Raw genomic sequence first — 27,173 nt, forward strand, 5'->3', positions numbered from 1 at the left:
CAGATTCGATTCCCAGTCAGAGCACATACCTGGGTTGTGGGTTCTGTCCCCGTCAGGTTGAGAACGGGAGGCAACCAATCAATGTTTCTCTCACCTCCAATGTTTCTCTCCCTTCCTCTCTCTCTATAAGTCAATGAGCCCCGCTGGTGTGGCTCAGTGGATTGAGCATCGTCCCATGGACTGAGAGGTCCTGGTTTAATTCCCAGTCAGGGCACATGCCCAGGTTTCTGGCTTGATCCCTAGTAGGGGACGTGCAGAAGGCAGCCGGCTGATGTTTCTCACTTCGATGTTTCTATCTCTAAAAAAAAAAATCTTCAGGTGAGCATTGAAAAAAAGATAAATTATCTGGGGTCATGCAGAGCCACGACAAGAGCCTGGGATTTTTTAACTTCTGTACCACGAAAATCAGTAGTGTGGTGTGGAATTGCTGCGTTTGTTTGTGAAGCAGTTTGGGGTTGGTCAAGGAGTGAGTGTTCTATCCACTCAGACACCCCCAATTCCCACCTCCAGCCCAGGCTGCAGAATTCTAAGGTGCTAAAGAAATTCACTAGCATAGAGGAAAGGAATTAGACACTAGTTAGGCCAGGGTTCATTCATATCTCGGCTCTGCCATTTCCTGAATAACCTTGCACTCATTTTACTTCCCAGGCCTCCAGTTTTTTCATCTGTAAAAGGGGATAATAATTCCTTTAGATAGTTAATATGCAAGTGGTATAAAACTATTCAAATGTCTGTTGTTATTTTCGCTACTACTGTTATTCAGTGAAGAAACAAACCCAGAGAAGTGAGGTGGCCTCACAGCTCTTTAGTGGTGGAACCAGAACTTGACCTCAGAGCTGTTGACCCATTTCTTATATTCAAGAACCTCTGAAAGGCGACCCAGGGAGCTTGAGGGGAGAGTGAAGCAAGGCCGAAGTTTGGATTTGGATTTGAAGTAGCAGAAGAAAAAAATGGCTGAGGAAATACCTGAGCAGAGCTCTCCATAGACAGTGTGTTCGAGTCCCTGTTCAATCCCATCATTCAGAGTGGCCTTCGGGCAGATTTGGAAGATAACACATGTGACCAAGATTGGGTGTGATGAAAAGGACACCCAGCTCAAAGTTGGGGCCAGTCTTGCTTCTGTCCTCTAATTATGTGACTTTCAGTGAGTCATTTCACCTCTGGCTTTAATTTCCTTATTTGTAAAATGGGGATAAAAGTCCTCATTATACCTACATCTGTGGTTTTGAAGATTCCTATGGACTTGAACATGGTTTATCACGGATGAAGCCAGTTTACGAGAGCAGGGCTGGCAGGTGGTGTGGCCAAATTTCTCCCAATTTTTACCCAGGAGCAACCCATCTACAACTGTGCCAGGTCTACTTCCCATCACTTACCTGGTGCCACCAGCTGTTTGTCTACCTTGCTGCCCATCCACACCTTACAACCCTAGCCCCTCTGTGCATAGACACAAGGACTCAGACTCCACGTTTGTGTCTTCACAACAGGGCTTCCCAACAGGCACGGGTGTGCCTGGAACCAATTAGACGCCAAGACATCAGTCCTCTGGCTTTCCACTTGGCTGGCTGCAACCCGGGGTGGCCAGAGCACCCCTGCCAACTGCAGGAACCCTGAGAGCAGCCTCACCTAGGTACTTCCATGTGACATATAATATAAATTTTCATGTTCTGTGACTTGAAAAAAAATACTGAGAAGCAATGCCACAAACACACATAGAATTCACGATTTACCTGCGGAAATACCCATACTTACTAACAAATGCTGACATGCACAATCACATACGTGTGTACATAAGGCATGCACATACAGGCCACTTTTCCCTCTGTGTCCATAACAGTCATGACCATTACTCACCAATTCTGGGTAAGGAGAGTAAGGCAGGCCTGGCCTTGGGCCTTCCCAGGTTTTGGTCCCAGAACCCTGAAGTGAGCAAAGATGGCTCTGTCTGAGACTTGGGCTCTCCCTCTCCCACTGGGTCACACCACTGCTCCCCAAGCTCCCCTGGAATGTCCCTCAGTGGACTCTGACACCCACTGGCGTGGCGACCATTACCTTCCCTAGAGTCCGAGGCCTACATGGCCTGTCCTGTTATCTCCTGGTATATCCTTGTCACCTCCTTGGCTTTCAGGGTAAGGTGGGTGAGGATGTGATGAAGTCTGGAGAGGTGCAAGTGGAACTGGGCTTCTAGGTTCAGCTGCCCCAAGACCTCCTTGCCCTCTTCCGTCTCCACAGCTTCATTGCCTTTATAGCCTGCCATCCTGACCTGCCACTCCTCCCAGGGCTGCAGCCCCTGGTCCATGTCCACACAGATAGCCTTGAGCATGGTGAAGTAGTTGTAGAGACTGGGGGCCCCAGCCTGGGCCTGGTGCTCATGTGCGTGTGGCTGCATGTCCCGCAGAAGGCTGGGGAACATCACCACCTGCTCCATATTGTGCACCGTGGCCGAGTACTGGTCCATGACAGTCCGCAGGCAGTTCTTGGGATAGCGCTTGGTTAGCACCTGCATGGCTGCTTCCACTTGCATGCTGATGCCGGCAGACTACCCCAGCACTGTTTCTACACTGTTATTTTTAACGTCTGGAGGTGTCGGCTGTGTGACAGGATGCTAAGGCTCAGTTGGTAGGTCAAAAACACACCAACTGTTTTAGGCCAATCTCAGGTCTTGGGCTCCAAAGTCTGTATCAGGTGACCTCTCTACACTGGGACAGACCTGCCAGCCTTCTGCCTATCATTTCAGCACTCCCCGCCGCCTGAGCAAGAGCCTGGCTCCTCCTCCATCAGCTCATAGGGCCAGTTCGGGAAAGCTGTTCTCTTTTGCAACTGGTGCACTTGACCCCAGGGCAGTGATGAACTCTTTCAGGTTACCTGAGTCCAAGCTGCCTCTTGCTGCCTACTTAGAGTAGCCTCCTAATGCGCACCTCACTCTTTTTTTTTATATATAAATTTTTTATTTATTTTTTTGTTACAGATATTTTACCTTTTTACCCCATTGGCACCCCTCACCCCACCCCACCTCCGCCCCGTCCTCGGCTTAGTTGTCCATGTCCATTGGTCATGCATACATGCATATAAGTTCTGTGGTTTATTCCCCCTCCCCCCCCCCCCGGCTCTTCTGAGGGATGTCAGTCTGTACCCTACTTCCATGTTTCTGGGTCTACTGTATTCCTCAGACTGTTATGTTCGTTATATTCCGTATATAAGTGAGATCATGTGGTATTTGTCTTTTTCTGCTTGGCTTCTTTCACTTAGGATAATACTTTCCAGGTCCCTCCATGTCGTCTCAAAGGATAAGAGATCTTTCTTTCTTACCGCTGCATAGTACTCCATTGTGTACATGTACCACAGCTTTTTTATCCATTCGTCCACTGATGGACATTTGGGCTGTTTCCAGATCTTAGCTATTGTAAATAGTGCTGCTATGAACATGGGGGTACATATATTCTTCCTGATTGGTGTTTCAGGCTTCTTAGGGTATATTCCTAGCAGTGGGATCACTGGGTCAAATGGAAGTTCAATTTTTAATTTTTTGAGGTAACACCATATTGTTTTCCATAGTGGCTGCACCAGTCTGCATTCCCACCAGCAGTGTATTAGAGTCCCCTTTTCTCCACACCCTCGCCAACACTTGTTGTTTGATGAGCACCTCACTCTTTTAACCTGGGGTGCCTCAGCTGTGACCTGAACAAGGGAAGTTATGGAACAAAAGCGCTTAGTGGAGGGCAAAGAGCACTGAAGTAGGAGCCAGAAGCCCAGGCCTGCAGTTTCCTAGTGTGCTTTGGTTTTTCTTTATTCAGCACACTTATTCAGCGCCTACTTTGCATCCGTTTCTGTACTAAGCTCTTCCATTTAATTTTCACCACGACCCTATGATGAATATTTAATCTTCCTTTTTAACAGTAAGAAAACTGAGGAGTAGAGAGCCAGAGGAAACCAGAACCACCTCTCTCCCACCTCCAGTCCGTGCTCTAGACCCATGTGAGGTTGAATGAGTGACGCATGTTCACCTGTCGATTTGGGGTATTATTGTGAGGATCAAACAAGACAAAGCTAAAGGAAATGCTTTGTAAGCCATAAAGCAGAGTCCCCACATGTATTACCTGTGCAGATTCTAGATTCATGCCGAGGTCCCTCCCAATTCTAACCTGTAATTCCACAAATTATAAGGCTTTCTCTTTATCATTGACCTAGTTCCTTGGCCAAAGTCTTGGAAGAGAATAATTCTTTTCATAGCCACATTATCACAATTAACAAACTGCATTTGCTTTACTTATTTATGAGTGGGATAACAGGGAGAGTGAGGCCCACAGGGTGGCTCAGAGGTGCACGGCAAGCTAGTGTCAGAGTTGAGTAGAGAACAAGACCTTCTGAGTTCTGGTTCAGCCACCTGCTCACAGCACCGCCTCAGGTGGAAAGACCTCTAGGTACCCTCTGCTCAGCAGGGAAGGAGAGAAGAGGAGAGCACAGGGAGGGGAACTTGTCTCACCTAAGCAGCTCTTACTCCTACCCCATGGCAGGAGCCCCCTCTGCTTCCCCACAATTGACAGTCACTCACTCACCCACTTCCTTCTACTCCTAGGGCCAGAGCTCTGAGAAAGTTCATCTTTATGTTGAATTGAATTCTACCTCCCTTTAGTCCCTCCCCATTAAGTTATAATATTCACCCCACCCTCAAATCACCGGTCTTAATGATGATTATGCTAGCACAATAGAGTAGTGTGAAAAACCACTCCCCAGCCTCTAACTCACTCAATGCCCACAACATGAGGCAGAAAAACCATAGTATACCCCTTTCCAGATAAGGAAACGGAAACTCAGAAAGAGAAAGGTAGTGGCCCAAGGCCTCAGATGCGACAGGAGGGGCTCACAGCCCAGCTCTCTGGGCCTCAGAGGAAAACAGCAGTCGTCCCTCTCTCCAAGTGCCCTTTGTGGGCTGGCTGTGTACAGAGCTGCAGGTGACCTGGGGTTATCCTGCACTGGACAGCTGGCCTTGCCTCTTCAGAACAGAGAGGGCAGCCAAGTCAAGGCACCTGCTGTGAAGGGCAAAGTTTCCACTTCAACCCTTTCTGTACTGCAGGTTACAAAGTGGAAGAGAGGGTATGGGTTGGCTCTTCCTCCCTCTGGCTGTGTGGCCCTGGACTAGTCACTGCTCTTCTCTGAACCTCAGCTTCCTCCTATGTTCTAATAATGATCAGAGCAAACATTGACTGAGGGCTTTCTATTCTAAGCAATGTGCTTAGCACGGAACTTAGTCCTCCCAACAATCATATGTAATAGGTGTTCTCCATTTACAGAGGAGGAAATTGAGGTCTAAGAAGGTTAACTTATTAGCCTAACACACACTATTGGCTTAAGGCAAAGAGGGGTTGGGATGAGTAATAACTCCTACCCATGAGGGTCAGAGATGATGCTTGTGAAATATCTGGTATATTGCGAGACCTCAGTAAGTAGGCACTGCCTCCTGCCACTTCTCCTTTCTTACACTATGCTCCCCAATTCCTCATCATCCCTCCATCCTGGGACACACCACATACATTTTGGTTTATCTTGTATCTGTCTTGGGGCCCAGAATGGCAAATGCTCAGTAGATTCTGGCTGAATGATGACCATTAGATCCACTTCTTGATACAGCTAGGGTCTTCAGTCATAGTGTTCAGTCACCTTGAAAAACAGGGTCCCTCACTTGTCTCTTGGCAATAGTGAGGCCTTTGGCAGGTGAGGGAGCCCAAGTGGTGGCAGCCACACTTGACCACCCAGGAGCTGCGTGACACTGTAGGTGTTCAACACCACCTTCTGGGCCTGACTCTAAGGTGAGACTGTTTCCCAGAACGACTCCTCAGGAAAGGAGGGTGTGCCATACTCCTGTCCTGACCGTCTTCATTCTAACAGGGTGCTTTCTCAGTTCTTACTGCAAACAAAAGTGTTAGCAAGACACATTAGCCCAGTATTACCTCCACCAGTCAGCAGGGTGAAGAATTTGCATAAAAATGTTCCCTAATCTATACGTGGAAAGAGCACGTTTTCTAAAATAGTAGATTAAGTGAAACAATTTCATTTGAACACATTACTTAAGTAAACATTTGATTAATTCACTTCTAGCCCTAAAACATTTTTTTTTAATAAAGTACAGAAATCTTTTTTTAAAATATGTTTTTATTGATTTGAGAGAGGGGTGGGGGGAGAGAGCAACAGAGAAACATCAATGTGAGAGAGACACATTGATCTACTGCCTCCCACATGCACCCTGACCAGGGATAGAGCCCACAACCTGGGCATATGCCCTTACCGGGAATCAATCTGGTGACCTTTCGGTGCATGGGACAACGCTCAACCAACTGAGCCACATGGGCCAGGGCTAAAACATGTATTTGTTTGTTTTCTTAGCTTTACCGGGGAAAACATTCCTAAAATGTTTTCTCCTTAGGAAAATGGAGTATCCCTTGTATTTGAACCTAGGATGGCTGAGCAGTGGGTATAGCCAAGGGCCACGAGGCTGGACATTATGGTTTGGGTTTGGGGGGCTGCCGCCCAGCCCACTTATGAACAGGCTCCTTGAGCTCCAATGTCCATGGCTGTAAAGTAAAGGGTTTGGAGATCTCTTAAGGGAAGACCCTTCCAGCCCTGGTTGGGTAACTCCTTCTGAATCCATGTTCAGGTCCCTAAGAACATTGCCCTGCCTTGGTTCTTGTGTTGTTAACCCAGCCCCAGTGTCACCAGTCAGAACTGGAAAACATGATGTTCCAGCTCTGTGCACAGGACTGGGAGAGCTGACGGGCACGATGCGTAGGTGCCCCGCAAGCAGTGGCCTACTTATTCTTTTACCCAGTGGCCTGGAGCCACTTGGGGCCTCTATGGGCCACCCCTGTCTCAATTATTCAACAAGGGGGCTGATCTTTGTTAGACTCTCTCCAGCTCAGACTTTGGGGAAATCCACCTGAGCACATGGTCCCTGCGCCCACTGTCATTCTGCCTCTGTGTTTGCATAAAGCCAATCTATTCCCAGACTTATTGCTAAACCTGTCTCAGAAGGATTGACTGAGCAAGTAAATGGGTGTGTTAATGGAAAAGGGAGAGCGTTGCTGGCTGGTGTGGCTCAGTGGTTGAGCATGGACCCAGGCACCAGGAGGTCACCCGTTTGATTCCCAGTCAGGGCACATGCCCAGGTTGTGTGCCAAACCCCCAGTGGGGGGCATGCGAGAGGCGGCCAATCGATGTTCTCTCTCATTGATGTTTCTATCTCTCTCTCTCCCTCTCCCTTCCTCTTTCTCTAAAATCAATAAAGAAAAAAATTTTTTTTTAATGAAAAAATAAGGAGAGTGTGAACAAGTTCATAACTGGGGGATAAATGAGTTGTGCGTGGAACTCTTGAGTTGCCCTGGGAAGGAGGGAGAGGAGGATCCACATGGCCACGGCCGTCCTGGGAGCAGGCTACAGACAGAGGCTGCCCCCAGGTCTACCTAGCACAAGGCCCTGGATAAAATGTTGCTGAATCAGCAGCTGCCAGCCATCTTGGTTTAGAAGACAGAGAGGAGGGATCTAAGGAGATAGGCTGGACTGAGACAAATTCTAGGAGTGGGGAGAGGAGGACGGAAGGAAAAGGACGTGGGGCCTTCTCAAGGGGTGCTGTGCTGCAGGACCCAAAGGACTCAGATGTCCTTGTTCTCAAGATGCCCCATTCCAAGGTTGGGAGGTTATTTGGTCCAACCAGGCATTGCAGGTGGGGAATCCTGGCAATGGAAGCGAGGGACTTAGCAGAAGCTGAACTAGACCTCAAGTGTCAATCAGTTTCCCCAATCTTCTCTCCTGCCCTCAGGTGGGGGATACTGAAGCTGAGTGAGGCACTTTACTGGAATGGCCCCTGCAGAGCTGCCTGTGGCCTCATCCTCAGGGTATCTGCATGGCCCAAGTTGGACAAACTGAAGTGACTCCAGATGGAGTGGTGTCAAGGCCCCAAGGGCCAGGCCAGAAACACCATGTGATTGTGGTGCAAGGGTTAGGATGATCACATCCTGCCCCAGGGCTGCCCAACTCCAAGCAACCCTGACTGGGCTGGAACCCAGGCAGCGACAGAAGGGACTCAGACAAAGGTTGCAGCAAGTTCTCTAGTTTTAAAAATGAATCCTGTACACGCACATCACCTGATATCTATGGGCCTCAGGCTGGTTTTCTTCCCTTTGTCACTCTAGTCCTGACCTCTGGGGAACACAGGGGCTCAAAGTCAGGAGGAGCTGCTCTACCTCCCCTCCCCAGTCACTGAGCCCCTGCTGGGTCCCTGCCCTCCAGAACCTGACTCCCTCTGTCACCCAGGGGACTTCATGGATTGAGAGTCTACTGTGTGTCTTCACTGTGCTGGGCCTGGGGCTATAACAGGGCAAGAGGCAGACAAGGCACCCTACTCAGGCAATTTAAATCTAGTGGGAAGAAAGCTACAGCAAACATATGTGTAGATAAATATGATAATATCACATTGTGACAGTGTACTAGGAAGAAAATAAAGTAAAATAATGAGTTAGAGCCTTGCTACCACAGGTGTGGCCTGCAGATGGGCAGCATCTAATCACCAAGGAGCTCCTCAGAAGTGCACATTCTCAGGCCCTAGCCAGAACTTAAAATCAGAAACTGCATTTCAACAAGATCCCCAGGGAATGCCTGCAGCCAGGGGGTTAAGAATTGATTCCAAAGCAGCAATTATTATCCCTGGGAAGAATAAACATCTGTTTTGAGACCTGAATGTTAGCGTCTGGAAGGTCTGTCTTCCAGGCAGAGGGAGAAGCCGGTGCTACCAATCATAAAATATTCTCCTTAAGGGCACACCTAACTCACTGGGTAACCTTAGCAAGGCATTCCTCCTTTCTAGGCCTTAGTGTCTCACCTGGCAGATTGGGAAGGTGGACTAGATAGAGGCTCTTTCAAAGTAAAACAAACAAAACCAAACCAAAACCAAAAATACACACAACAAACAAACAACAACAAAACCAATCATCTGAATAGAGAATTTGGGACATCAAGAGTCAAATGACCAGCTAAGAAAAAGCTATTTGAAGGAGTGGCAGGGCCCCTCTCTGGAGTGCTCAGGTCACCCCAGGAGGCCCAGGCCTTTTCTGTTACTCAGGAAATGGGTATCTCTGCTGTTCTGAGAATCCACTGCAAACTCTACTGATACAAAGGCTCAGTGTGAATAGCTGACTGGAGTAGACCCAGGCAACTAACTGCCAAGTCTTCTGGTCCAGCCTCTCCTCCCAAATCCTCCCTGTCACACCCCTCTCCCAGTTCTAGGAGAACCCAGTTCTTCCTCCAGCTGATGCAGTAAACTCCCTCAGGGCTCTGGGCTGCCTGAATTGTAGAGAGAGAATCTGCCATGTCAACAAAGAGCTCCTTAGTCAGTCACAAAGGTCTGCATTATCAGAGCTGGATACACTATAGAGACCCTGCAGTCCAGCTTTATAACTGGAAGAAGGAGAGCCAGAGAGATGGCAGTTTGAGAAGGTGTTGCTGACTTTGAAGATGGAGGAAGGGGCCTCAAACCAAGTAACGCTGACAACCTGTAGAATCTAGAAGAGGCAAGGGAATAGATTCTTTCCTAGAGCCTCCAGAAAGGAACATAGCCCTGTTGTTTATATATGCCATCACATTTCTTTAAATTAAAGGGAGGGGTACACTTTATATTTGTTAAGTCTTATTTCTTAAGCAGAGTGATGGGCATGTGGATATTTATATTACATTAGGCCCAACGGGATAACCCAGGATAACTTTCCCTTCCATTTTTTTTTTTTATCCTCACCCGAGGACATTTTTCCATTTTTTACTCAGATAGAGCGGGAAGGAGAGAGAGGAAGAGAGAGAAACATCGATGTGAAAGGGACACATCGAGTGGCCGCCACCCACACGACCCAACCAGGGACAAACTGCAGCCAAGGTACATGCCCTTAGCGGGAACTGAACCCGGGTCTCTGTGGACCACAGGCTGACGCTCTAACCACTGAGCAAAACCGGCCAGGGCTCCCTTCCATCTTAAGGTGAGCTTATTAGCAATCTTTTTTTTTTTTAATCCTCACTTGAGAATATGTTTTTTATTACTTTTATTATTTTTTTAATGTTTTAATTGATTTTTTAGAGAGAGAGGAAGGTAGAGCAAGATAGAAAGATTGATTTGAGAGAGAAACATTGATCGACTGCCTCCTGCATGCCCCCCACCGGGGATTGAGCCCGCAACCTGGGCATGTGCCCTGACCTGGAATCGAACCAGGACCTCCATGGGACGGTACTCAATCCACTGAGCCACACCAGCCGGGCTATGTTTTTTATTGCTTTTAGAGAGAGAGTGAGAAGTATCGATGCCCCAACTAAGGATCCAACCCAAAACTAGGTATGTCCCTGACTGGGAATCAAACCTGCAACCTTACGGTGTATGGGACAATGCTCCAACCAACTGAGCCACCTGACCAGAGCTGATTAGCAATCTTAATTCCATCTGCATCCTTAATCCATCTTTGCCATGTCACCTAACATATTCACAGGTGCCAGGGATTTGGACATTGGCATCTTTGGGAGCCATTATTGTACCCATCCTCATCCCTTTCATTTTGCTTTTACATGACATTACATTTCTGTAAATAAAAATTTGCACAGAAGCCCAATGAAAAAAACAAATTGAAAACTTGATTTGGCTGAAGCAGGATGGGGGGGAAGGGCTATAGCTGACCGTCTTCTATTAGCTTTTGAGTCACCTCCAGAGAATCTGAAGACTCCACAGAGCACAGCTGGAAAACCATAAGCCATGATGAAGTCCAAAGCCCTTCCCTGGCATTCAAGGCCTCCACTAGCTTTTCTGGCTTTGTTTTCTGTCAGCAGGACAGCAAACCTGAGCCCCACCTCTGGCTCTGAGCTGGGAAGGAGGGACACCCAGATTCACAGTCCCTGCCTCCAGGAAGCTCAGAACCTGATGGGGGAGGAGGACAGACAACTAAGCAGGCCACTTCAACCTAGCTGGGAGAATATCCCAAGAGCACAGGGAGGAGAGGTGGTTGGGAAAGTTTCCTGAAAGAGTAATGGCTTCGTGGAGTTAGCAAGGCAGAGAAAGATGGGAATAATCTTAAGTACAGGATGGTAAGAGGAACATGTTTCTCTCTCTCTCTTAGACATATTCACTATACACACAGTACATGCACTCTGTATGTATATATGTAAATATTATATAATACTACAGTATATATTATATATTAAAGTATATTTATAGCAATATATTCTTTACAGTTTATTTATTTATTTATGAATTTTTTATTTATTTTTTTGTTACAGATATTTTACCTTTTACCCCATTGGCACCCCCCACCCCACCCCACCTCCGCCCCGTCCCCGGCTTAGTTGTCCATGTCCATTGGTCATGCATACATGCATATAAGTTCTGTGGTTTATCTCTTCCCACCCCCCCACCCCCTCTTCTGAGGAATGTCAGTCTGTACCCTACTTCCATGTTTCTGGGTCTACTGTATTCCTCAGACTGTTATGTTCATTATATTCCGTATATAAGTGAGATCATGTGGTATTTGTCTTTTTCTGCTTGGCTTCTTTCACTTAGGATAATACTTTCCAGGTCCCTCCATGTAGCCTCAAAGGATAAGAGATCTTTCTTTCTTACGGCTGCATAGTACTCCATTGTGTATATGTACCACAGCTTCTTTACAGTTTATTTAATAAAGAATATATTTATTACAATTTTTCTGATTTGATGCATCTATACATTATTTATGAATACATTCATATACAGTAAATACATGGAAATGAAAACATGAATTTAAGGAGCCATCTCTGGGGAGGCGGCAGGTGGAAGGGAGGGGTACACTTTATATTAGTTAAGTCTTATTTCTCAAGCTCAGTGGGTACATTGATGTTAATGTATTCATTCTCTAATATTTTAATACATTACATACTTATTTTAAAAAAGAAACTAAAGGAAAGTGGGAAATGTTTTCCAAGTAGAGGTACCATCTTGAGCAAAAGCGGAGACACAAAATAGCAAGAATACTGATGATTCCTCAACATGCCTCCACTGTCCCAAACTCCACAGTAACTTTTCCAATCTTCTCCCCGCCCTCTTCTACCTCACTCCCTTTTGCCCAGCCTCACGCCCCAGGGCTGACCATTCTGACCAGATCAGTCCCGCCCTTGTCGGATGGGCTCTCATCCCACTTCCAAGTGCACACCTCTCGTGGGCTGGATCAATTCACGAGTGTGTGCACTGAGGCGGGAGCCAGCTGCTGCAGCCTCGGCCAGCAGGGGGCGCTGCCGGGCAGGCCAAGACCTGGGCTGAGTCCGCACCACAGCCTCTGCTCAGCTCCGCAGCCCGGAGCCATGCGGCGGGTGAGCTCCGCCAGTACGGCCTTCCGCGGAAACACGCGAGTTTCCCGGAGATACCTGTCCACCCGGTTTTAAAGAGAAGGGTTGGCAAGTGGGGAGGAGAGCGGGAGAAAATCCTCTCTTCGCTCCAAGACGCACTCCCGAGATAGGCGTCATGAGTGTTCGGTAGCTGCTTATTAAAGGGGCTGGACACCGCTGGCGAAGCCCGGAGCCGGCTTCTTTCCTTCCTGCGCTTTCGAACTCACGCTGTACTGTTTCCGGATGAACTCTCGGCAGCTCCCCTCGCGTTTCTGAGAGTCTCCCGTTTATTACCAGGCAATTTCGACTCGTGAATAACCTAAGTGCAGGCCAGTGTTAAAGCAAAACCACCCTCCCACTCCCGCCCCTTCTCTGGCGGGACACCTGCTGGCTGGAGAAGTTGGGGACTCGGCAGCCTCTCTCCAATCTCTCCTCTTTTCTGCTCCTCTTGCCCCTCCCCGGGCTGCCCCTGGCTCTCCAGGGCTGGGTAGGAAAGTCTAACCACACCAGAGCCCTCTGGACGTGGCAGGTTCCAAATGCTGACACTCTCTATCAGGGGCACTACGATGGGTTCCTTGGAGAACCAGCACACCATTCACCTGAAGTACCCCTAAAAGCAGGGAAGGATTGCCTCCTCCTTCAGGCTGCTTTTAGCCCCAGGCTCCTGCTTCCCTCCTCACACTTTCAGCCTCATTCTGCTGAGGTCCCCTCACACCTAAATGGAAGCCCTCTTCCACCGGGTCTTTTTCAAGAAGGCCTCCACTCCGTTCCTTTCTGCGGGGTCCACTTATGCCCTACAGGACACACACACACACACACACACACACCCCCTAGGAGCCTGGCACTCTCCAGCTCTCCAGATTCCAGAACCTCCTCCTCCAAGACTCCCCAAACTATTCTCCTAAAGCCTTTCTCCCCTGGTTTGAGGTGAGAAGGGAACAGCTCCTTCCACTCCCTCGTGGGGTGTGGGTTGGAGGACAGGCAGGGTGAGTGCACTGACTACTCTCTCCAAAGTGATTATCCTCCCAAGTTCCTGGGGGATTTTGGCTTTCTCTGTGGCGGGCAGGAGGTAGGTCTTAGCTCTACTTTCCCTCCCAGGTGGTCTGCAAAGGTGGTCCAGCCTCTCTCTTTAGGGTCAGTGACTCTGGCATTGTTTCTCCCTGTGGGGTCTCAGCTGAAATGCTGAGGTGGCTGAAAAAATCTTTGTTCGCATCTTATTAGTTTCCAGCCTTTGCCTGAGAGCAGCGTCTCAACCCAGAAGAGACGTCGCCAGAGGATGTACACGAACCACAAATCTGACGTCACTCCCCTGCGTAAAACATTCCCCAACCTCTCCGGTTGGCACACTGCATTTCAGCAACTGGGACTTTTTCCCACTTCTGGAACCTCACACCTTTCCCTTTCCTTCCACCGGAAGAGTTCTAGTTTTGCTTTCCACTTAGCCAAGTCCTTGTGGACTTTGAAGACCAGAGTCAGAATGTCACCTTCTCCAGAAAGCCTTTCCAGACACTTTCTCCAATATGCTTCCACAGGCACAGTGTTCTGTTGTAATTACCTCGATCTGTATATATCACCTCACTGGACTCTGGGCTCTTTGAGGACAAAGTATTTGCTTTGTTGAGTGTATTTAATTTTAAATGAAAAACATCAAAAAGAAAGTCAAAATCACCCATAATCCCACAATTTCTTTAAAAGGTAAAATTATATTTTGTTTTCATTTATAATCAAATGGTAGTTGAGTATATAGTGTCTATATTTAATCTATCTTTTTTTTTTTTTGTAAATAAATAAAAAAAATTACAAGAGCCGATGGCTGATTATGTTTTCAGAGAACATAATCAAACTAATTCATTGATGGTGGCTTCAAGTTTTTCCTTATTAGCTCCAGAAAATTCACCCACCTTTGTCCTTTTTTAAAAAAATGGAAGGTTGGTATGCATTTGACTTCACACTTTGCAGCAACTTTCTGACAGTCGTCCACATCTACTTCAAGGAACACCACATTGGAATACTTTTCAGAGACAGAATAAAGGAAAGGCTTGATCATTTTGCAAGGCCCACACCACGTGGCTGAGAAGTAAACTACTACAAGTTTATCTCCTGTACTGTTCAAGGCTTCCTGAAAAGCATACTTGCTATCAATCTGCTTCACTATTTTGGCAGCTGAGGTCTGACCAACGACCATGTGAACTGATGGACATGGATGCAAAGAGGCAGACTGAGATTCCACTTTTTTCTTTCTTTCTTTATTGATTAGAGAAAGAGAGATAGGAAGGGAGATGGAGAGAGATAGAAACATCGATGAGAGAGAACATCGATTGGCTACCTCCTGCATGCCCCCACTGGGGATTTGGCCCACAACCTGGACATGTGCCCTGACCAGGAATCGAACTGACAACCTTTTGGTGCATGGGTCGATGCTAACCACTGTGGCCAGGCATCCGCTTTTTTTTTTTTAAATATCATGGAGAGGACAAAGAATCTTCCTTCTCCTGCCTGTCCTGCCAATCCTATCTCCAGTGGCAACCACTTTTAAGAGGGTGGTGTGTTTTCCTGGCACACACACACACACACAGTTTTATTATACTTATTCTAGATCTTGGTCTGCAATTTTTTTTTTATCTTCACCCAAGGACATTTTTTTGCATTTATCTTCAGATAGAGTGGGAGGAAGAGAGAGAGAGAAACATCAATGTGAGAGAGACACATTGACTGGTTGCTACCCACAAAACCCTAACCGTGGCGGGGACAAACTACAACCAAGGTATGCGCCCTTAGCAGGAATTGAACCCGGGTCTCTCTGGCCCGCAGGCTGACGCGCTAACTGCTGAGCCAAACTGGCCAGGGCAGGTCTGCAATTTTCATTTTCACTTAATGGGCTAACTTGGACATCTTTTCATGTTAATACATATGGTTCTTATTAATTCTTTTTAAAGTTGTGTGTGTGTAAATTTATATATAACATAACATTTGCCATTTTAATCATCTTAAGTATACAACTTAGTGATATTAATTACATTCGCAATATTGTGCAAATATTACCACTATCTTTTTTTTTTTTTTTAATCCTCACCCAAGGACCTTTTTTCATTGATTTTCTAGCTAAAGTGGAAGGGATGTGCCCTTGACCAGAAATCAAACCCAAAGATCCTTCAGTCGTCGGGCCTATGCTCTAACCACTGAGCAAAACTGGCCAGGCAGATTTTTAACCATCCTAGCTGATCACTGTGATGTGAGACCACACAATGAGAACCATGGCTGTGGGGTCTGGGTCGGCTGCATTCCTGGATCCCCAGCATCCAGCCCTTGGCCTGTCCACAGAGAGTGGGCTTGCTCATTGGAGCGACTTCATAAACTCTGGGCTCCTATCCACACTCTGCTGCCACCATGCCAAGGCTGCCCAGGTGAGTCATCAGGCACCGTGTGCTGGCCCCTGAGGTGACAGAGCCTCTAAGGTAGCGGTTCTCACCTGTGGGTCGTGACCCCTTTGGGAGTTAAACAACCCTTTCACAGGGGTCACCTTAGACCATCGGAAAACACATATTTCCGATGGTCTTAGGAACCGAGACACCGCTCCTCTGTCCATCTCCAGGTGGGTCCGCCCACATGCAGATACTTCCACATACAACATGAGGAACTGTATTAAAGGGTCGCGGCACTAGGAAGGTTGAGAACCACTGCTAAGGGGAGCGTGATGTACTGTGTGTCTCCCAACCTGGAAGTCCTGAGTCACCCTGGTTTACCAGGCAGCTCCCAACTCTGTGATCTGTTAACTTTGCCCTTTGTGGGAGGCAAACTCACCGCTTATTCAAGTCCAGGCCTATCAAGGAAAATGCTGTCTTATCTAGCCGGGGGAAAATATGACTCCCACTACCCCGATGGGTGGGTGGAGGACCAGGAGCCATCAGGAGAGGGAGGAAAGAGACAGAAACAAGGCTGGATTGGGGGGGAGGGGTGTTAAAAGGTGAAGGAGAGCCCTGGCCGGTTTGGCTCAGCAGTTAGAGTGTCGGCCTGCGGTCCAGAGAGACCCGGGTTTGGTTCCCGCTAAGGGCACGTACTTCGGTTGCAGTTTGTCCCCGGCCCTGGTTGGTCGTGCGGGTGGCAGCCACTCGATGTGTCCCTTTCACATCGATGTTTCTCTCTCTCTCTCCCTTCCTCTCTCTCCCTCCCACTCTATCTGTACAAAAAATGGAAAAAATATCCTCGGGTGAGGATATACAAAAAAAAAAAAAAAAAAAGGTAAAGGAGAAAGAGTAGAGAGGAAAAGAAAGCAGAGAGGCAGAGAGAAAGAAGGCCAGAGTTAGAGGGGAAACACAGAAAGGAGAAGTGCAGGAGAAAGGAGAAAACAGAAAGAGGAAAGGGAGAGAGGAGTGAGCAGAGAGAGAAGACAGGAGAAAGAACAGAGAATGTGGAGCAGGAAATTGGCGAGTTCCTTAGCTGGAATTTTGGATCAATCCAGAAAAACACTGCTTGTGCTTCAGGTGCCAGTAAGACATGTGGCGGAGGTGGTCTGGCATGGTCCCCAGGCCCCGGCCATCAGATAGCTCATTTCTTCATTCCTCACCTGCAGCCCTGGCCGCCCTGTTGAGGGGTCAGACGCTGAGCGTGGAGCAAACACATACTCAGGGCAGCCACACCCTGTGTGCCCAGGGGGAGACACACCCTTTCTAATCACTTGGCAGTAAGAATAAAATCCTGAGAAAGGTGCATACTTCTTGCACAGTCCTTAGCTATAAAGGAGGCTTGTTACAGTGCTATTTGTAGTAAAGGAGAAAAAAAAAAAGACAGAAAAAAGGAAGAAATGAAATGGAGTTTAATACATTTATGATATATTCACATAACACATTAAAAATAATAGTACAGCCCTGGCCGGTTTTGCTCAGCGGTTAGAGCATTGGCCTGCGGTCCAGAGAGACCTCGGTTTGGTTCCCACTAAGGGCATGTACCTCGGTTGTAGTTTGTCCCCAGCCTTGGTTGGTCGTGCGGGTGGCAGCCACTCGATGTGTCCCTTTCACGTAGATGTTTCTCTCTCTCTCTCTCTCTCTCTCTCTCTCTCTCTTCCTCTCTCTCCCTCCCACTCTACCTGAACAAAAAATGGAAAAATGTCCTAGGGTGAGGATAAATAAATAATGGTACAGAAAAATCCTTAATAATATGGGGGAACTCCTCATGATACTAGATAAAAAATAAGTACATACATGTTTAAATTAATCTTTAAAATGGTATAATTCGAATTTTGTTAGTGGATAAGGGTGTGATGGGGGTGATATAACCTCTACCCCAGCTCAAAGTCTTCTCTAATTTCAGCTCAGTTCAACTCTGCTAAAGAGACAGTTGTTTTTTGACAAGTTCAAGTTCAGACCCTATCCCTTCCCTACTAGCACCATGTTCTCCCTTTGGGGGAAATTCCCATTAAAGTCTTGCTACGGGGTAAGTCCTAGTACCTGCTCCAGCTACAGAAGCCCAAGTAATAGATTCTTCTTCTACCTGCCCCTGGTGTAGCCTGTTTTGCAGTGTCATCCTGGCGAGGCTCCTGCCACTGTGCCCCAATCCCCATCCTGTCAACACTGACAGTCTTCTAAGAAATTCCCTTTTTGTTTAAAGAGCATTGGCTTCTGTGGCTTGCCGCCAGGAGCCGGATCTGACACTCTGGCTGTGTTCAGCAGTAGGGAGTTCTGCTATCCCCACCCACCAGTTATGAAAAGCCCCTCCCTTCTCTTGCGTTCAGGTGTCCTGGTGCTATGTGAAAAGGTGTCTACATGGAATAATCACCGAAGGCCTCTGCACCTGGCCCGGGCAGCCAGCGAATGAGGAGCTGGATGGGCTGCGGTTAATTTCTCTCCCAGAACCTGAGGAGGATGAGCAAACTGGCAGAGGTCCTGAGCACAGGCCACGGGAGGTGCTCTTCTCAGAGAGAGTGGATAAACAATAACTATCCCCCCACAGCGCTGAGCCACAGGCTGACAGCATGCCCTGAAAAAGATGGTCTGTCTGGTGGGAAATAGGGAGGAGATCCAATTTCTCATTCAGACTGGGTCAGAGTTTTCTCAGAGATGGAAGAATGAGCTGCCTACCAGGAGCAGGCCCCCCATGACTCTGGAGGGCCCAGGACTTGGGGTACCACCCATATTGGTAATCTTGTCATACCCTGTCTTTGCTGGGCAGGATTCAGTCAGAAACTCTTAGATGAAAAGAGTCTCTGGGTGTGTTTTGGGGAGTTTTGAGGGAGGGCAATTGGAAAGATAGTGCCCATTTCATAGCTGATCAGGTAGGGGAACCCTGGGGCAGGTATGGGTAGCATGACTTTTTTTTTCTTTTGGTAAACATTTCATTGATGTATATACAGAGGAATCTGCCCAAGTAGTTTTCACAAAAAGTATACACATCTGTGTAATTGTAACCTAACCTATATACGTAGCCTAGCATAGATTAAACTTTGTTTAGAGTTTGTAATTTTGCCTCAATTAACCTTTAACCCCACTTAGATAACTCTAAAATGTATCAGGTTTATGTAATGCTATCTTGCAATTTGCTGAAAGTCTCGCAGAAAGACCACAACTAGTCAGACGTCTATCCATACCTACACAATCCTTGACGTTGATCACCAGAACTGTTTTTCAGGAACAAGCCCAGGATGTTTTACAGGACCAGGAAGCGAACCTGCTAAACCACCTGAGCCCAGCCTGAGACCGGCTGGAGCAGCCTGAAGGACCTCCAGTGAACTTTCCTCATTATACTCTCATTATGATACTTTAACATGCGATGTATGTATAACCACATCTCCTGACTTCAAGTGCCCTGGAATGTCCCCACCTATACATGCAATAACAAAGTCTGCCTCAATGTTTATGCATGATTCCCCCTAATAAAGATGGGTTAGATGCTTTGTTCAGGGACACAATGCTCTGGGAACCATCCCTGGTGTGTCCTTGCTTACTGGCTTGCAATAAAATTCCTTCTCATAAAATTGTCTTGGAGTTGCCTTTTGGCTAGCAACTACTGAGCATTCGGACCCGGTTTGGCCTGGTATGATAACCATCACACACCCCAAGACAAAGAACATTACTCAGCATCCCAGAAGCCCCCCATTTGGGTGGCAATGATTTTAAAGAGCAAAGTGGGCAGGGTCTGAGAGCAAAGGAGGGAGGAAGGAAAAGACCCTCCTAGGTACCAGCCTGGCCTGTGAGCAGGGCTCAGGATACACCACACACCCAGGGTTCAGAGCCCACCCTTGAGAACTTGGTGAGTAGATTATTAGACACAGGCAGCCCTACAAAACAAGATAAGGAACAGGGTTTTTGCAGAGGCTCACAGACCAGATAGGGCTGAACCAAGAGCCTGAGGGCAAATGGAAAAAGTTGCTTCCTGGCTGGGCTGGGAGGATGTTTGTCCACCAGGGCCTGGGAGTGGTCAGTCCTAGGGGAGTGGCCACAGCAAATACTACTTGCTCCCCGAAGTTTGTCCAAGAATGATTCACCTGGATTACAGTGATCAGCCCCTTCTCCACTCCCCCCAATGTGAGCTCCTGTGTGGAGGACACAGGGGTACCGTAGGACAAGTCAGCTGTGACATCAGAGAGACCTGTGTTTAAACCCTAGCTCTAGGCTGTGTGACTGTGGGAAAGTCACATTTCCTCTTCTACCTTGGTTTCCTCATCAGCACAATGAGACAAGGATGTCGAGCTCTTATGAACTGTGGTGAAGAGGAAATGAGATAATCTATGGAAAATGCCTGACATTGCACAGGCACTTAATAAATGTTTATTTCTATCTGCCGTCTCTCTTGGCCTGCTGGGGGTTGGCACAATGCAATGAACCTCAAACAGACACTGCTTGGAGTGAGGGGGAGCATTGCAAGGGAGCAAATGCTCTATATGTCTGGATGCAGCTCAATTTATTTGCAAAGTTACATGGTGTTTTAGGTGATTATTTCCTTGAGATGGCGACTCTGCTGACCATACAGCCAAGCCCAGTATATTTCCTGTCTCTCGCTTTTTTCAGCAGAGAAACATCAAAGGAAATACAGAAAAACAAACTCATTCTCACCTGGGCTTTCTTGCCCATTCTCCCCTAGGCTTTCTTGCCCACTGTGTGGTGTTCTTGCCTTTTGACACGCAAACCTTATCTATTCACATATACTCTCTACACTCAGTTCAGACAGGATGGCATTCCTACCCTCCAGGCAAACCTTATCTATTCACATGAATACTTTGATCCTTGGCTGGCCAAGTCACAAGAATGCATATCTCAAGGTTACATTTTGTTCATCCACCAAACCCCCAACCCTACATCTATCCTTTGACACTTTTTCACTCAGCAAATACAGTAGTCCCCTCTAGTCAAAAGGGATACATTGCAAGACCCCCAGTGGATGCCCCAAACCACAGGGAGTACCAAAACCTATACGTACAATGTTTTTCCTATAAGTACATACCTAAGATAAAGTTTAATGCCTTTGTTTGCCCTGGCGGGTTTGGCTCAGCAGTTGGAGTGTCGGCCTGTGGACCAGAGTCCAGGGTTGGTTCCCACTAGGGGCACGTACCAAAAAAAAAAAAAAAGAAAGTTTAATGCCTTTTCTATCTTAACTAAGCACTTATCATGCACTGTGGTTGTGACTTTTCCAGTCTGAGGTGAGACAGCAAAACTAGCAAATTTTCTTCTTTACAATTTCACAGACAGAAGATTCGTTCTTACAGTAGATTTTAGCAACCTCAGCATATGATTTTTTTTCTTTCCTTATTAAGTCAAGAATCTTCACCTTTTTACACAAAGGAAGCACTTTATGGCTTCTCTTTGGCATATCCAAATGGCCAGCATCACTGTTTATGCGTTGGGGCCATTACTAAGTAAAATAAGGGTCACTTAAACACAAGCACTGTGATACCGAGACAGCTGATCTGATAACCTGGATGGCTACTCCTGTGTGCAGCATGGAGTCGCTGGACAAAGGGATGATTTATGTCCTAGGCAGGATGGAAAGGAAAGGTGGGAAATTTTCTCACACTACTCAGAAAGACACACAATTTAATGCATGAATATTTTATTTCTGGAATTTTCCATTTAATAGTTTTGGACCACAGATGACCATGGGCAGCTGAAACTGCAGAAAGTGAAAGAGCAGATAAGAGGGATACTGTATCTATCTGGGGCATAGTATGTAACAGGCATTTGTGTTAGGCACTGGGAAGGGAACAGTGAACAAAACAGATTTGGAGACTGGCTGCCCTCATGGAGCTTGGAATCTAACAAGTGTGACAAACATTAAACCAATTTTAAAAATCATGTTATGAGCCCCTGGCCGGTTTGGCTCAGTGGATAGAGTGTCGGCCTGCGGTTCAGAGAGACCCAGGTTCAGTTCCCTCTAAGGGCACGTGCCTTGGTTGCAGTTTGTCCCTGGCCCTGGGTGACAGCCACTCGATGTGTCCCTTTCACATCGATGTTTCTCTCTCTCTCTCTCTCTCTCTCTCTCTCTCTCTCTCTCCCCCTCTCTCCCTCCCTCCCTTTCTCTCCCTCCCACTCTATCTGAACAAAAAATGGAAAAATGTCCTCGGATGAGGATTAAAAAAAAAAAAAATTATGTTATGAAGGAAGAGAATGATGTATTATGAAAAAGAAGCTCTGGCCAGTTTGGCTCAGAGAACATCGGCCCACAGACAGAAACGTCGAGGATTCGATTCCCAGCAAGGGCATATATCTGGGTTGCAGGTTCAATCCACATCTCAGTTGGGGTTGTGCAGGAGGCAACCAATCGATGTTCTCGAATCGATGTTTCCCTCTCTCTCTCCCTCCCTCCCTTCCACTCTATCTAAAAATCAATGGAAAAATATTCTCAGGTGAGGGTTAACAACAAAAAAAAGAGTATCAGTGGTGACTTCCTTCAAGTAGAGTGGTCTCAATTAGGATGCTTCCTGGGGAAGGTGACCTTTCAACTGAGACCTAAAGGTGAGAATGAACAAGGCATTTTGGAAAGCAGTACCCTGAGGGGCTAAAAGGCACAAGTTTTAGCCCTGGCCTGTTTGAGCTTCCCATGGAGGACCAAAGAGTCTCAGGTTTGAGTCCCAGTCAAGGGCACATACCTCGATTGTGGGTTCAATCCCTGGCCTTGGTTGGGGTCATGCGGGAGGCAACATGTCAATATATCTCTCTCACATTGGTGCTTCTTTCTCTCTCTCTCTTTCCCCCTCTCTCTCTCCCCTTCCCTCCCACTCTATCTTAAAAAAATCAATGGAAAAATATCCTCAGGATTATAAATAAATAAATAAATAAATAAATAAATAAATAAATAAATAAATGGCACAGGTTTTAGAACCAGTGTATATGGATTTCAAATCCTGGTTCCACTTACTCAGCCATGGGATTTTAGGTGAATCCCTTTACCAATCTGGGTTTTAGTTTTATCTTCTGTAAAATGTGGTAAAAATGCCTTCTTTGCAGAATTTCAAAGATGAAACCCAACCATGCATATAAAGTGTCCTAAGTGGAGTCTGGCTCATGGTAAGTTCTCAGTAAAATCAGTTCCCTTCCTGTCCCAGCTCGTGATTCATTGCCAAGTGACTGGCAGAGACGATGCATGCGCATGTGCACACACACCCAAGAACACAGAGGCAGGGCACAGGTGGCTCCTCACGCTGGGTACTGGAGAAGAGGTTAATACAGGGACTCTCAGGGAGGGCTGGGTTTGGGGGAGCAACAAGGAATGGTGCAGTCCTTCAGGAGGGACGGGAGGAGGCGAGGAAAAGAGCAATTATCAGAACCTGAGAGAATAGCTGTGTGGAAAGGGTGCCGAGGGACACAGCTGATTTGCAGGGACTGGACAGGGAGAGAGCCGAGGAGCTACGTGCTCTGACCTCAGCTTCCCCTTCCCTCTGCTCTTTTGCTAGGCCTCCCATTGGCCAAACTCAGATGGAAACCAGAGGGCACAGGAGCCTGTGGATATAACCCATAAGGATCAGCCACCCAGAGTAGAGAACCGGGGGAGAAGAGTAAATTAGATCTGGAGGGACAAATGGCAGATACAGCACAGGATCCATACTCATTGGGTCTCTATAATGTAAGTGACAGATAAATCCAATGTAAAATGGCTCCAGTCAAAAGGGAACGACTCAGGTCACCTAACTGGAAACTCCAGGAGTAGGGCCTGAGCTATAGCTTAATCAGTGCTCAAATGATAGCCAGGAACCAATTTCTCATCATCTCTCAGTTCCATTTTCCTTCACTCGTCAACTTTGCCCGCAAGCTACATATGGTGGCAAGATGGTGGCAGTAGAGAGTAAAGGGGTGAGCAGATCCCAGGGGAAAACCGTGTTTTTGTTTTGTGTTTTAAAATATGTTCTTTATTGATTTTTTAGAGAGAGAGGAGGGGAGAAATTTTAAATAACATCTGACATGCAATATTATATTAGTTTCAGGTGTCCAATATAGTGATTAGACATTTATATAACTTACAAAGTGATCACCTTGATAAACACATGAATTCTTTTTTCAAAAATGAAATAAGAGCCTGGCCAGTGTGGCTCAGTGGTTGAGTGTCAACCCAGGCACCAAGAGATCGCCGATTCCTGGTCAGGGCACAGTCCAGGTTGTGGGCCCAATCCCCAGTGGGGGGCATGCAAGATGCGGCCAATCGATGTTCTCTCTCATCCATGTTTCTATCTCTCTCTCCCTCTCCCTTCCTCTCTCTCTAAAAGTCAATAAGAAAAAAAATTATCAAAAATGAAATAAGAAACACCCTTAGAGAGTGGATGGAGAAAAAGAAAGGAAGAAAGGAAGACATATTGGTAATAAATTAAGACAGTATAGAAGAGCCCTGGCCGGTTTGGTTCAGCAGTTAGAGCGTCAGCCTGCGGTCCTGAGAGACCCGGGTTCAGTTCCCGCTAAGGGCGCGTACCTCGGTTGCAGTTTGTCCCCGGCCCTGGTCGGTTGTGCGGGTGGCAGCCACTCGATGTGTTCCTTTCACATTGATGTTTCTCTCTCTCTCTGTTCCTCTCTCTCCCTCCCACTCTACCTGAACAAAAGATGGAAAAATGTCCTCGAGTGAGGATTTAAAAAAAAAAAAGACAGTACAGAAGAATATACAATGAAAAGTAATTTTCCTCCCATGGCAGACTCCCAGGCCTCTTCCCAGAGGCAATGATGGCTAAGTCTCCTGTGCATCTTTCTGGAAATTATCAATGCAAATGTAGGGGTGTGCATATATATAAGATATTATTATTACTATCTTGGAGAATTCTCTATATTAGCACATAGAGATCTGCCTCATTTTTTTTTTTTTGTAGTGGATGTAGAGTATTCTAGAATGTGTATGTAGTCTAATTTATTCAAACAGTTGCCATTTGATGAAAATTAGGCTGTTTTTAGTCTTTTGCCTTTATACACAATGCTGCAATGAACATCTTTGTACACGTATGCTCCAGGGGCTAATCCTAGAGTGGAGATGGTACTTCATGGCCTTAAAGGGCTCATTTCAACATCACTTTCAGTAGAAGGAATCAGGACTGATGATGTTGAAAGGACCTTTAATCATTGTTAAGCTATCCCCTCCCCATTTTGCAGATGAGGAAACTGAGGCCCCAGGTCTGACAGCATGTTAGAAATAGAATTGAACTAGAAAAGGAGAAAAGGGGGCAGAGGCAGGAGGTCAGCAGTGTTGTCTTTTTGCCCTGGCCTGGCAGTGCAGGGGGTGGTCAACACAGCAGGCTCTGGAGACAGATTGCTTGGATTTGAATCATGGCTTAGAAAAATAGCTTTTCAGCCCTGGCCGATTTGGCTCAGCGGTTAGAGTGTTGGCCCGCAGACCAGAGAGGCCCGAGTTTGGTTCCCACTAAGGGCACGTGCCTTGGTTGTGGTTTGTCCCCAGTCCCAGTTGGGGTGATGTGGGTGATGTGGGTGGCGGCCACTCGATGTGTCTCTCTCACGTCAATGTTTCCCTCTTTCTCTCTTCCTCCCTCTCTCCTTCCAGCTTCTATCTGAAGATAATGCAAAAATGTCCTCAAGTGAGGATTAAAAAAAAAAAAGCTTTTCTAAGCTTCAATTTCTTCACCTGGAGAATAGGGATGATTTAAATCTTCCTTATAGAGTTGCAATGAAGATAAATGAGATGCCTATGAAACGAAGTTTACCTTTTATTACCATTCCCCACTCTGGGCATCCTTAGGGTTGAAAGGCCCATGAGCTGATGAAGTCGGGGCACATCTGGCATCCAGCCAGGGTCTGTGTCCCTGAGGTCAAGACCAAGCTGAATAAGCTCTAACCTCTACTTAGAAGTTCTGGCTGCCTCTTCCCACCAGAGAGGAGCTTGCTGGGTCTGGGGCTGTTCAGGGGGAGAGCCTCAAAGGGAAGCCCAGCCCTGGCTGGTTTGGCTCAGCGGTTGGAGGGTTGGCCTGGGGTCCAGAGAGACCCGGATTCGGTTCCCATTGAGGGCACGTACCTTGGTTGCAGTTTGTCCCTGGCCCTGGTTAGGTCGTGCGGGAGGCAGCCAATCGATGTGTCCCTTTCACGTCGATGTTTCTCTCGCTCTCTCTCTCTTCCTCTCTCTCCCTCCCACTCTCCTTCCTATAAGAGTCTCCAGGGATGGGCACCTGTGCCAGCCCTCTGCCTGGCACTGACTGTATACTACTTCCCAGATTCCTCCTGGAAACTCCATAGGGGCATTACAACCTCCATTTTTGAGGTAAAGAATGTGAGGCTCCCAGAGTTAAGAGACTTGTTTCTAAATAAAGAAGTCCTGGGACAGAGTGGAGGACTTCCCCAGGGGGAAAGGAACACACATCGCTTGATTTGAAGTTGATTCATTGAGGCACTTGTGTTCTTTGGAGTTTATAATGTGGCCATTTCATCCAGAGGCTCCCTCAGCTGAAGATGACCAAGGGGATACCCCTCCTTATTCTCCTGTCACATACCTCCTTCTGTCAGTTCCTCTTCTAACTCAGCACCTTCCTGCTACCTGTGTACCCCTTTTCACACCTCAACCCTGGGAAGGCTTCACTGCCCTTGCTCCCCACTAATGAGCCCCCCATTATCTGTATGCTCTCAGTTCCTTGCTCTTTCCTCTCAGAGCATTGATACGCTGTGTAACCAGATATTTATTTGGGTGACTATTCAATTAGTCTGTGTCCCCACTGCTCATGAGCTACAGTTCAGCTCTTGTGCCCCGGTTCACTATTCTTCCCAGCGCCTGGCACCACAATTGACATATAGTAGGCCCTCAGATATCTGTGTCCCTGCTCTCTAAAGGAAAATAGCACTACCTGCTGCCAGTGTTGTTCTGAAGAGTAAAGGGAACAAAGGTCTCTAAGGTGTGGGCCCAAAGTCAGGCCATCTGGTCCACCCTGGACCATTCTCTAAAGACCCGGGTATTTCTCAAGCAGGCATGGAATAGAAGAAAGGGAAGAGAGTCCTTGTGGGTTGGCAGGGGTCTCCCTTGTTGTGGGACTCACAATGGGAGTCTTGTGTGGGAGTGGTGGCAGGATGCCTTGTAGGACAGCTGGGCCCAGGGCTGCCAGGCCTGGGCTGATCTGGGTTGGGCATTCAGCCACAGGCAGCCCTCTGAAGGCCCTTTCATCTGAGTCCCAGCTGCCTGGAGAGGAGAGAGGCTGGCGGCTTTGTCTCAGGAAGAACAAAGAGTGGGGTGAGTGGAAGGAGGGCAGAGGGAAGCAGTGCTTGCTCCTGGAATCAGGCCAAAGGGAAGCAAGACCCGGTCATAGACAACACCAAGGGGCTGTTTGAATTCTGTTGCCATAGCATCATGCAAGATAGGATTGCAGAGACCATCTCAGACAACATCCCAATCCCCACCATGTTATA

The 27,173-nt window shown here is 47.2% G+C and overlaps 1 protein-coding gene and 1 pseudogene across 1 annotated transcript; both read right to left on the bottom strand.

Moving 5' to 3' along the window:
* Positions 1-2,071: 2,071 nt before the first annotated feature.
* On the bottom strand, positions 2,072-2,524 carry LOC118629054 (thyroid hormone responsive). The gene has a single exon (XM_036260159.1). The coding sequence runs from the start codon at positions 2,522-2,524 to the stop codon at positions 2,072-2,074; it is 453 nt and encodes a 150-aa protein (XP_036116052.1).
* Positions 2,525-14,210: 11,686 nt separating this feature from the next.
* LOC118628534 lies at positions 14,211-14,557 on the bottom strand (annotated as a pseudogene).
* Positions 14,558-27,173: the final 12,616 nt, after the last annotated feature.

Source organism: Molossus molossus, unplaced genomic scaffold, assembly GCF_014108415.1.
Source record: "Molossus molossus isolate mMolMol1 unplaced genomic scaffold, mMolMol1.p scaffold_m16_p_13, whole genome shotgun sequence".
Lineage (NCBI taxonomy): Eukaryota > Metazoa > Chordata > Mammalia > Chiroptera > Molossidae > Molossus > Molossus molossus.